Raw genomic sequence first — 13,161 nt, 5'->3', positions numbered from 1 at the left:
TTGGGGCTATATCCAACATTACTTTGCCGACATTGACGTCGGAAAGTGAGGAGGTAGGTCCTTATGAGACAGCGACACAAATCCTCAAGCAACCGCAAAGCACAGCATGGTAGCACAGAAACACGTGCCGGAGTTATCTGGATTGATGATCGCTGCTGCCGTGAAGTCAACAATACCGGCGTCAAAGAACAAGCTCTTAGCCCAAATAACGTTGTCTGTCGAGGAGAGGGAGACAGAGCTCCCAAGAGGGCCAGTGCATTGTGGGGTGGCACAGAAACTTGCGCCAAAGTCATCTGGGCTGATGAATTAGCCTTGTTGTGAAGGTGACAGTACCGGCATCGAAAAATGACATCGTAGCTCAAAAACACCCGTTGGTCGACTCCTAGGTTGAGGAAGCAGCGGGAGAAACTGTGTTGTGGGGGAGGTCGAAATGGAAGGAGCCTTGGTGTTATTTGAGTTTGATGGGGGCAGTGGGCAGCAGCAATTGCCATACATGGTGGTTGAAGGGAGGGAATACACAGGGATGGGCAGGACAACAAATGATGGGGAACAACCTATTCCTTTAAACTCGTTTCACCCCAGCATGTCAAATTGGGTTAAAAAGTTATAAACATCAAGCATTGTATAGGGATCACGTGCGAGGGTTTCGAAGATGAATTCATGGCATTACTCACAGCTATAGAGGCTGGATACTCACATTCCAGCTCCGACCCATCTCACATTTTAGCCAAAAAAAAGAGCGAGAGAGCTCAAGAGGCTTACTTGGGCAATAAATGATGATGTAGGAAGGAGGAGCTCAAACCAAGGTTGTCTCAAGAAAAGGACAAAGATGGTCTCTTAATGAAATCAAAAATTATATCATGGAATGTAAGTGGGCTGAATGAGAGTAACAAGCAGCTCCAAATTAGAAACTTACTCTGACAATGGAAGAGCGATATAATTTGTTTACAAAAAACTAAACTAGAATTTATAACTAGAGAAATAGTTCGAAGCTTATGGAGATGCCATCATGTTGGCTGGTCATACTTGCCATCTAAAGGGGCATCCGGGGGTGTTTTAGTTATGTATGATAAAAGGGTGGTGGAGACAACGGATGAATGTGAAGGAGAATTTACCGTGGCTTGCTCCTTTAAGAATATAGAAGATGGATTTCTAAGGGCATTTGCAGGAGTATATAGCCCTAATCTTGATTCCAAAAGACAATTATTATTTTTTTTTATTGGCACTGGGTGTCTAGGAACAGCATCCCGACTAATTCTGGGGGTGCACAAGCCCTTGGCAAGGAGTTTCCCTTAAGTACACCTCGGGTAATTCAAGGGGAAAATCCCCCAATCCGATGGGAAGAATTGGCGGGGCTCCTTAGTTGGTGGGAGTTACCAAGATGTATAGTGGGGGACTTTAATGTCACCCGCTTCCCAAGTGAAGGATCGAGTGTGTATCACATTAACCCCACTATGAGGGATGATTTAGACTTCATTTTTTAACATGAGCTTATGGATAAGTCAAATTCTCTTTTTTCCATAAGTCAAAAATTTTATTGAGTGAGACGAAACACAAAAACGAAAAAAATTTTATCCCAACCAAGTAGTGCCACCTACGATGGACGGGCCCAACGAGTACTTCGAAAATTTAAGGGAGATTGTGATACCCCATACTGAGTGATAAGGGTAAGTGAGTACGGGATCTCATATTGCTTGGGAATGAGAAGTTCTTACTCTTTATAATGGTTCCAATAGGACTCCAATTATATCATTTACTAGTCTTTTTGGAGTATAGGCCCAAATATGGCTTCGGCCTCCATTAGGGCGTTACAGCCTGCAAAAACTACAATCTAGTAACTAGGACCCTTAGCAGGACCGGTGCATATTTAGTTATCAAGTCCATTTCCAAATATTCTCAAAACACCCCAAATAAGAGATAGACACACACAGAGAGAGAAGAAGAATAAGAAGCAGCTTAGTCACAAGTTCCTTACATGTTTAAATACCCACACAGTGAACTCCATCCCCAATTGCTTCAACCTTGATGTGGTACCACTTCCTATCACATTTTAAGAATTCAAGAAACCAAGAAAAAATTAGCTTAAAAAGAAGAGCAAGCTTGCTATTACACAAGAGTAAGAAATTACAAAAAGTTTCAAATGAAGATGGAAGTATATATGCTATTTTATGACCAAGGTGTCAAAACAATGCTGCTAGGTGATATCATGAAATATAAAAATAAAACACTAACTGATATATATATATATATATATATATATATATTATGTGTAAAAAACTTATTAATATTAAAAGAAGAATAAGCATTGTCCAAGTGCATAGGATGTATAGAAGAGAAAATACCTAACTAGGAAGAAAAAATAGAAACAAGAAAATCATTAATCAAGCCCATTAAAATTAATAGCTAATGCCCATAGGAATAATGAATTGAAGAAGAGAGATCTACATTCGTCCATCAAGCATTCCCTATCCTCAAAGCTTTAGTCGTTTTTTTCCTTCCAAATAGGAACCTCTTCCAGACTAGCAATTTGAACAATACCATGAACTTCTCCAGCCACAAGAAGCTCAACCACCTTTGCAAGCATGACCCATACTAACCCAACTCTTGCAAAGAACTCAACCACCTTTAAACATCTTCACATTTCAGATCCCCAAACCACCCTTGAGATCGGAGAGCACACTTTGTCCCAATTAACTAAATGAAATATAAATTCTTCCCCTAGTCCACCCCAAAGGAAATCGTGTTGTAAGTTCTCAATGTGATTTGCTACACCCACCAGTAGTGGGAATAAGGATAGAATGTAAGTGGGCAAATTTAGAAAGAATGCTAGATTAAGGAAGTCATACCACAACCGACAACATCCTACTAAAAGCTTCCACAACAATAACAATAAAAGATCAAATAGTCACCCTACCTCGGCCCCCGGAACTATTAATGTGTATGTATCCCTTTCAAACAAGGTATTTTGCAATTATGATTGTAATAGGGTCTTGTAGTGGGATTTCTTTTCATGCACATATTTAGTCTTCAATTTGACATATAGAGAAAATAGTCAATGGTCATGTAAATATATGTTTCATGGTTCATATCAAAATGTGATGATGGAATGTTGAGAATTTAAACTTAGAAAGACTGCCAAGTCTTCTTAATACATATCAAAATGCGACGCCAAGTCCCTCCCTCCCTCTTGCAGTGCGATACCACAGGGTGGGCAGTAGGCAGGCGGCCCTAGGGGCCAATCCGCCGCCCAACATCTGGACTGGGGCACCCACCCATAGGGGGCGGGGCCAGGGGCTGCCCACCCAGGAGGTGCAGCTAGCACCCCTAGATCTACTAAAATGCAAATGAGTCCTCAATTTTCAGCTTGAATCAGCTCAAACCAAAAATGTATGACTATGTGAAACCAAAAAAAATAATGATTCAGCAATGATTCTTTCAACAGGAATGGTCCCCAAGTTTTAAAAGGAACTGTGCCAAATATTTTTTTTGATAAGTAAAAATTAAATTCCCAATGGAACTGTGCCAAATATTGGCAAATACTAATTAAGTTATGGGAAGGAAAGCCAAATACCATATATGCAGCCAAATATACACTGCAAAGTAGATGGGAAACTGTTTGCAGCTGTTATAGAACGGCAGAAAATAGACATCAGTCTTGCTTTAAGAGCAGGATTCCCAGGCTTGACTCTTAATTCTGGAGCAACATCTTTAGCTCCGGCAGTACCTGGAAATTTGTAATCTTGTGTCAAACATGTACTAGAAATGAGCTGGGAAAAGAGAAACTCGTGAAAGCAAATGATGCCAAGCAAAAGCATTAACAGAATAATTTTAACTCGAAGCATCACAAGTACAAATGTTAGTAATTTTAAGGCCCCATTTGGTTGTTAAACTCATTTGAGTTCAACTCAATTCAGTCTAATTTTAAGCTAAGTCTAACATCCAAACACTCAACTCTCAAATTACTAAACTCATCTCAATTCAACACTTCTTTACACATGGGACCCACAACCTTTTTCAACTTCCCATAAATACATCTAAACTCATCTTAACATCCAAACACATTTAAACTCATCTTAGGTGGACCCCACAAAACTCATTCTATCATCTCAACTCACTATTATTCATAAAGAACTCAACTCAGCTCAACATCCAAACGCAACCTAAATAGAAGCATCGCAAGCATAAATATAAACTCCCTTCCTTCAAAGTATCAACCAAAGCACATTGTATGATTATTGTCGGATACAAAAAAAAAGGCGAATAGATTGAAGAGATGTGGCGGATGATAACTCAGCCTTTCTCTTTTTTAACAGAAACAACAAGATGTGTCATCAATTGTACTCTACGAGACATTTCATGATCGATTGAAAAGGCAATTTCAAATTAGGTTGTGTTTTCTTAGTTGTTAAATTTTTTTCATATTTGATGTGGGTAGAAAAAATTGAATGGTAAAAAGATTCCTGGGACAACTGTAAATTAAGGTGGCTTTCACAGCTCAAAGTGATAAATCATTTATTTTTTTCAGTCTTGTTTTCCTTTGGAGTTCTTTTACTTTTAAGTTTGATGCAGAGGACCATCTACACCATTGACCTGATTAAAATTGATATGTAAATGAATATTCAATTTGACATGTTAACCCCTAGGGGTTGGCTCAAGTGATAAAGGCATTGGGCTTGGGGGTATGTTCCCCTCAGGTCTAAGGTTCAAGCCCTCTTGGATGCAAACAATTTCTAGGGTCATTGGATTGGAGGATTTTCCCCTTGAATTACCCGAGGTGCACTTGCGGGAAACTCCTTGCCGAGGGTCTATGCACCCCAAGGATTGGTCAGGATGTTGTTCCCAGATAGCCGGTGCCAACCAAAAAAAAAAATGTTAGTGGTGCCGATGGTGCATTTTCCATACCAACTTGCAAATAAGATCTTTCTTTCATACATCACTACTAACACTTTAACAATGTAAACCAAATACACATCCACACAGAGCAACACAATTGCTGGCTTCCTCCTAATTTTGGACCATTGATGCCACTCCTTTGCTGTCCACCATCTCTGATCTTGTTTCATTAATGTCTCCTTGATTAACCCCACCAAATATTAAAAAAAAAAAAATTCTCGACCTGAGAATCCTAACCCGTGTGCTCAAAATTCCTCATCATGATTTATAAAACCCTGAGCACTCCCCTAACAAGCAAACTATGCAAAGACCCCACATAAAAAATCCCACCCTTTTTAAATATTGTACTGTTTTTAAAACATTACACAATCAATAATATCAAGGATTTGGGATATATGTGGGTGATTGACAATAGATTTGGATCGATAAGGCCTTAATCAAGATTTTACTCACACATCCCAAAAAACATACAAAAAAATGATGATCAAGAAAATCCACCAGCCTCTAAGGCATAGCCTTATACAAAGACCGAACAGAGAATTTCCCAGTCCTGGATTGAATCCAAACCATCTTATCAGCAGCAATACTACCACTACTCAAAAGCAAGATGAAAAAATCTGTAATTGCACCCCTCTTAATCCTAAGTAGCTCTTTGAAAACTAACATTCCGCTGCATAAAGCCACTGGAACTATCATGTAGAACAGACACCAAAGCAACCTGTTCAAGCGCAATCCAATAAAGTGCTGGAAACGTATCCTTGAGAGGCCTATCTCCACACCAAGTGTCATGCCAAAATCTAATTCTGGAGCCATCACTAACCACAAATCTTAAATGTCTAGCAAAATCCCCCCAATCAGCTATTATATTTTTCCACAAACTCACACCATGCGCACCTGCACCAACCCCCCCCCCCCCCCAAAAAAATAAAAAAAAAAATAAAAAAAACCTCCCATGCCTGAATCAACAATAGCCCTCCGCAATGCCTCCCCTTCTTTGTTGTATCACCAAAACCACTTCATAGAGAGAGCCTTATTAAATATCCTCAAGTTTCAAATCCCCAATCCACCACAAGAAATTGCGTAGCATACCATATCCTAGCTAACAAGATGGGACTTGGCCTTATCCCCAAATCCTCCCCGCATTAGCTGATCAACTTATAAAAACATATCACATCAAATTCAATTAAAAAAGACAGATTATGGATCACGTACTAATAAATTGTAAAAACATTATTTTTATAGGGATAAGGGATTCATAGTGGGAAAGATATGAGTGATAGAGATGAAGACAAAGAGAGAAAAGAACATTAATCAATCAAATTATAACAAATTCCTCACATCAAATTCAATTTAAAAAGATAGACTATAAATTGCATACCATTAAATAGTAAAAACAGTCTATTTATCAGGTTTGGATCATCTAAATTAGCACCAGAACCCTTCTTCTTTAAAAGCTCTTCCCCTCTCTTAACAACGGGCTCCTGCCTTGAATTTGTCAATCAGAAAAGAGCACATAATTGAATATATAAAAAAATACAGAAAACAAAAGGATATTTTAATAAACTATAATAAAAATAGGAGGGTAACTATTAAATACCAATCTGCACAAGCAGCCATGTATAGAGGATAAGCAAGCTCTGGGGCCAACTCCAAAGCTTCAACAACATTCAAGATCCCCAACTGCTTGCAGAACACAAAAGAAATAATATAGGTCATGATAGAATTCTAGAGACTGGCCCATCAATATGCACACATTCATGTATGCATACATTTATGTGCAAGGAAGGACCGGATGATGCTGTTGAAAACTAGCTAGACAGACAGCAACCAAGATGAGGTGTATTTAAAAAATGAACATATTCATTATTGTTCCAAACTAATCCTATAGTACAATCCATTCCAACTGTGAACCTGATTTGGAAAATACACAGTTAAAAAAAACAGTAATTGTGTTTTTCTCTCTTACAAAAACATGTATGCAATAATTTGGAATTAAAAAATTAGAAAGTGAGAACCAATTGTAACTATATACTGTCTTAGCCAAATCCATAGTTCACCAACCAACCCCCACAATTTGAAAAACCATATTTTAACAAGCCTATTTTTGGATTTTATATACAACCCACATGCTTACATAAAGTCAACCAAAGATCAAGAATTTTTTATCATATGTTTTAAAAACCTAAGTTTAGTTTTTATGAAAACCAATTCATTGATTAGATAGATATCTGGAATGACACCATTTGCTATTTAGTACACATGTTGGATAAGTAACAGGCTATTGTTCCAACAATGAGTTTGGAGCAAAAGTATACATCTTACTGAAAGTTATTACACTGTATAATTTGGTATAATGGATGTGTGAGACCCACACACACACACAGAGGCACACTTAGAAAGCTTGAACAAAATTACCTCCCAACTCATTTACCCACTCATGGCAATTAAGCTACTAATACATTTTTTCCCCAGAGCAAGTTCACCTGTTAGGATTGTACCATCACAAATAGGACAAAACGCCTATTTCATAATAAAATCATCTTTTACCCATGATAAACTCACCTTCCTCGTTAAGAGGATATCGTTTTTCAGTTCATGTTTCCCCGCAACACGATTGGCTTGAGCAATTGAAAGTCCAGGTGGGCATCCTCCGCTGAAAAGAAACATAAGTCCTCACATTAAATTATGACATTACAAATGACATGTCCAGTAATTATATGGTACTCCAAACTAGACTGATTTCAGACCTTGTAGATGGTGATTGATACAAAATTGTATGAAAGCAAAATTCAATGAATATCTCCCTATCCTGAGAATCGTTTATCAATCTATACTTTGCAGCAACTTCATCGTCAATGTGATTTGAGTGACATTCACCAATCACCTGAAATCAAGCAAAAACTAATTTTTGTCAATTTCCCAATAATTGAATATGCCCTGTCTTAATGTCAATTGCAGTCAGAATCAATTGCAAGAATCATTTTCATTATACTCAACTAGTTTCAGGATTTTCAGCGGGGGCTGCAAACCATGGCTCCACCACTATTTCTCATCTCTTATTTGCAGATGATACGTTGCTGTTTTGTGAGGATAAGGCAGGACATATTCAATCTTTGAAGGCCATCTTACTATGTTTTGAAGCGGTATCCCGATTAAAGATAAATCTTGCTAAAACGGAGATGGTTGCGGTGGGTGAGGTAAGAAACATTAGAGGATTGGCCAGCATATTGGGATGTGTGGTTTCTTCGCTGCCATTGAAGTACCTTGGTCTCCCGTTGGGAGCAACTTTCAAAGCCAAGACAATTTGGGAGGAGGTGTTAGAGAAATTAGAGCATAGGCTGGCCGGGTGGAAAAGGTTATACATATCGAAAGGGGGGCAGATCACACTTATTAAGAGCACTCTATCTAACCTTCCCATATATTTCTTGTCTTTATTTCCCCTTCCGGCAAACATTGCATCTAGGATTGAGAAACTCCAATGCGATTTTCTATGGAGTGGTCTAGGTGATGAGTTTAAATTTCATCTAGTTGGATGGGATAGAGTGTGTACTCCTTTGAGAGATGGTGGGTTGGGGGTCCGTAATGTTAGGTTCTTTAATAAGGCTCTATTAGGGAAATGGTTGTGGCATTATAATCCTGAGAGGAAAGCCTTATGGAAAGGGGTGATTGATGCGAAGTATGGGAGTGCAAGGTTGGTGTTCTAATGAGGGGAGGGGGGTTTATGGTGTTGGGTTGTTGAAGTATATAAGGCAAGGGTGGGAGGTTTATTCAAGTAACACTAGGCTGTGTTTGGGGGATGGCAGCAGAATTAGCTTTTGGGACGATGTGTGGGTGGGAGATACGGCTCTTAAGGATGCTTATCCTAATATTTTCAGAATTGCTCGAGATAAGGAAGTTATGGTGGCTGATGTGAGGACAATTAGTCATGGTTCACAGGTGTGGAATATCAACCTCACTAGGGAGGCACAAGATTGGGCAGTGAGTGCGCTGGAGGAGTTCTTCAACCTGCTGTATAACATCATTGTTGGGGTTCCAGCTGAAGAAACGATGGAATGGAGACCTTCTAAGAAAAGGAAATTCTCAGTACGCTCTTTCTATGACATACTTACAGCTCAAACTAGGCCCAATTTTCCGTGGAAGAACATATGGAGGAGAAAAGCACCTCCCAAGGCTGTGTTCTTTGTTTGGACAGCAGCTCTAGGGAAGATCCTAACCATTGATAATCTAAGAAGGAACTTATAATTACAGACTGGCGTTGTATGTGCAGAAATAGTGGGAAAACGGTAGACCATTTACTCTTACATTGTGATTTTGCAAGGGACATGTGGAATTACTTTTTCAGCAGAATGGGACTAGCTTGGGTAATGCCGAGAAGGGTGGTGGAACTACTAGCTAGCTGGAGAGGGATCAGCGGAACACTACAGATTGCAGTAGTGTGGAAGATGGCTCCTATTTGTATTTTCTGGTGTGTTTGGAGAGAAAGAAATGATCGATTTTTTTAGGATCATGAACGCTCCTCGGAGGAATTTAGGAGTTTTTTTTGGAAGACTTTATTTATGTGGGCCATTGCTTTAGAGTTAAATGGTCTCAGCTTCCATGACTTTCTTGTAACAGTTTCTAGTTCTTAATTTGGTGTGCTCATATGTATACCTCCGGTGTACTTAGACTATGTCTATCTTTATCAATACAATTGCTTCTTACTTATCAAAAAAAAAAAACTTAACTATGTTTCAATCAAAATGAAGTTGGGACCAATCACAGGAAGCACTTTGCAATAATCAGCGCGGTACAACTTTTTTTGGTCTTTTTACAATGAAAAACTCATTCTTAATCTGCAACAAGCTGATTGAAGAGCTATTGGTGGAGAGGCCCCTTCAATAGATATCAGTGGGTGATTTCTGGAGTGCAATACCTTATGCTTGATGTTTAGTATTTTGAGGGAGAAAAATGCAAGGATAATTGATTTCTTGTTTGAATTGGTAAGTTCCAAATACATTCACTCTCAATCCTACTCTTATAGAAGGGAGGAAAAGCCATTTAAGATAGAGGTCAATAGTGAGAAAGACTAGAATTTCTGATGGATCCCACAAATGGAAAGAGGAAAAAAATAGCAAAGGAAACAACCAAAAAACCAATGCTTGGAGGGAATTGACAGGAGAGATTTGATCAGGCAGACTCTCAAGTGACAGACTTATTTATATGTTGGAATAACAGTAGCCCAAGTTAAGCCCGACAAGCAGTGGCCACCACTAATCCAAAAAGCAGAGAGATCTCATCCTGAACGGTGCTCAGAAAGGTGCATATGTACAAGCATCATAATTTTTGAAACAGTACATTGTAAAGGACTAAGAAGCAGGAGAAAGATGAAATAGGCAACACAGCTTAAGTCTTCCTAATGCTTCATAGTATCACAGCTAAATGGTAACTTTAACTAAGCCTGAAGCACCAATTTATTTCTTAAGTACAGTAAGCCTGAAGCACCTAGTTATTTCTAAAGTACGGCAAACCTGAAATATACCTTGGTAGCAATTCTCAGGATAATCTCTTGGTGCTGATGAGGAAGCTTTGAAATGTTCACCACAAGCGGAGGAACCAAATCTTCCTTTTCCTATTACACAAGCATCAAGTACCATCCTTAACTCCAAAATTACTCCAACATCAAGATGTTATTCCAAACCAAATAAAATACATGATTTCCCAGGAAAGATTAATACCAAAGAAAGAAAACATACCTTTCCGTGTACACGTTCAAATGCCATTTCAATATACACAATGCAAAAATTCCTAACCATTGGAGCAGCATCGGCTTCTGAATATAATTTCCATAACTCTAACAGTGGCAAACCAATCTCAAGCTGATGTTTCACTCTCTTGTTCACATGACTCAAGATCTCAAGCACCTATAACAATGCAAAGAAACTTGTAATTTGGAAACTATTAATTAAAATACCAGAGGTTACATCCGTTATCCTACATATATGGAAAAAGAAAATAATGCATTCAGAAAAACATACAGAACACCTTGGAAGACATAAATGTTGCATGTGTAGCAAACATATTGTTATCTGAATTGACAAAATCTCTTAACCAACCCAACCCAACTAATGAATTCCCAGGTAAACCATCTAGAGAGAGGAATACCGTACCCTCTCCTCCCTTCCCTTCCCATCCCTTCCTACAAGTAATAATATTTAAAATCAAAAAGAAGCTTCACTTACGCAAGATGTACATAAGAGGTTCTCCTAATGACTATTGCCTAAGACTTAAAGATATTAAAAATAAAAAATAAAAAAGATCAAAATGAATATCATTAGTCATAAATCATCCAATGATTGTGGAAAGCGGACTTTAGGCCATTCATAGGAAGTTTTGAATGCCCAGTTATTCCTTTCTCTTGCTATAATCCCTTTAACATATGGTTATCTGAATTGACTGTGGGCTAAGATCTTTGTAAGGAATGATGAGAATGTACTGAATCTATTTCTGTTTTAGTTTTCCTGTTTTCTAGAGTGTAGTGGGTATTGGGTATTTCCTTTATATACTTCCTTCATTACCCAATTCACAAGCTAAGTTCGCTACAGCATTCATCAGGCCACCAGAGACTAGGTCACTCCCACTCAAGTTCTCCCTTAAGCCTAGAACAACTTCAAATATAGCACAACATCCAAATAATTCTTAATCATTAATGTGGTGTCTTTGGCTGGAAAGAAATGGGAGATGTTTTGAAGACAAGAAGCGCTCTTTTGAAGATCTTCGAAACTTTTTCTTTTCTAATTTGAGTTTGTGGGCTAAGATCTTTGTAAGGAATGATGAGAATGTACTGAATCTATTTCTGTTTTAGTTTTCCTGTTTTCTAGAGTGTAGTGGGTATTTCCTTGATATACTTCCTATGTACTTGGGCTATGCCTATTCATGATAATAAAATTCTTATTACTTATCAAAAAGAAAATTCTTAATCATCAGTAATAGCACCACAACCACAAAACAGTATGGTAGAATTGGCAAGCACCAATTGTGAATCGTCACAATACCACCAGTTTCATTTCTGAATCGAAAGAGTCTCCCTCAACAGTATAGTCAACATCCCATAGAGAATTTTCAGAACAAGAAAAAATAAAAGAGGCAATACAAGATCAACTTCAAATCCTTCAGCCACTGAATAACTTAGTTGGATAAACATTAACCAGCATCTAAAAATCAAGCCATATATGATCATAACTTATCCCTTCCATCTTATCCCAAACCCAGACCTTCTAAACAGGTTAATAAAGTAATCCCAGTTTACATGCTAAAAGCACATTACGGTTGCCAATAAAAAAGAATCCAAATTCCAATGAACTTGTATTATGTAGTGGAGCAAGTGCTATTATCATATGTTCTGTGCTCACGCTCCTCCAACCCATTGGAGTTTGATTTGTAAAGTCAGTACACTTCCATACCGGATAATGAATAGCATTTGCATCACCTATCCAGTAAGGTTCAATGAACTGAACTATTACAGATATATAACCTCAATATACATATGAAATGGTTAACGTCGCCAAAAGGGAAATTCATGGCAATAGCAGATGCATAAAAATTTTGAAGAAAACAAAAAAATAAAATAAATTCAAGGAGCATCCTCCAGAATCCCAAGAGTAAGAATCATAAAAGAGAAAAAAAAAATCCCCAAAAGTTAAATCATACTATGATCTATCAACACCAGCAGAAATTCCCGACAGCATAGATTGTATAACTAGTACAGAGAGAGAGTAGAAACCTTGTTGCGGACGGCAGGGGATTGAGAGGAGAGGGAGGAAATGGTAAGAGGGAGAAGCTTGGAGAGCAAGGGTTGGAGTTTAGAGTCGTCACAGAGAGCCAAACGAGTCAGCATTCGATCCAACAGTTCTTCTCTCTCTGAATCGGAACTTGCCACCGCTGTTGACGCAGCTGAAGATGACGACGAATCCGCCATTTCCTTTTCTTGCAAACGAAGACAACGAAGCCCAGGGGCAGATAAAGAGGACTAGAGGAGAAAGGAAGCGTTCCGCGGCTTTATACTAGCTTGACTCACCTTCTATCAAGTTCTATGCAAAGAGTGCCATGTTTGGTGGGCCGCAATGGCGTCAGCTCATGTTCAAGTAGTGGTCCTTATTATGGATTTGAGAACGTAACGAGGCCCTGTAAAGAGCTCTGGGCTTCTCTATGTCCCGATCGTCGTGTACACGTCACTACCCACCCGACCAGTGGGGTTGCAATTTACATAAATACCATTTAAAAAAAAATATA

The 13,161-nt window shown here is 38.5% G+C and overlaps 1 protein-coding gene across 1 annotated transcript in view; it reads right to left on the bottom strand.

Annotated features, from left to right (window-relative positions):
* LOC121239618 (proteasome adapter and scaffold protein ECM29) overlaps positions 1-12,945 on the bottom strand; it is a 57,878-nt gene extending 44,933 nt beyond the window's left edge. Inside the window, 9 exon segments of the mRNA XM_041136894.1 lie at positions 1,976-2,040; positions 3,572-3,724; positions 6,272-6,378; positions 6,491-6,573; positions 7,456-7,546; positions 7,641-7,777; positions 10,412-10,501; positions 10,626-10,793; positions 12,653-12,945. Of these exon segments, the coding sequence (XP_040992828.1) occupies positions 1,976-2,040; positions 3,572-3,724; positions 6,272-6,378; positions 6,491-6,573; positions 7,456-7,546; positions 7,641-7,777; positions 10,412-10,501; positions 10,626-10,793; positions 12,653-12,847 (1,089 nt within the window). The 5' untranslated portion in view covers positions 12,848-12,945.
* Between the last annotated feature and the right edge of the window lie 216 nt (positions 12,946-13,161).

This window comes from Juglans microcarpa x Juglans regia, chromosome 7D, assembly GCF_004785595.1.
Source record: "Juglans microcarpa x Juglans regia isolate MS1-56 chromosome 7D, Jm3101_v1.0, whole genome shotgun sequence".
Lineage (NCBI taxonomy): Eukaryota > Viridiplantae > Streptophyta > Magnoliopsida > Fagales > Juglandaceae > Juglans > Juglans microcarpa x Juglans regia.
Note: the sequence above shows the minus strand (reverse complement) of the source record. Positions and strands in the feature narration are given on the sequence as shown.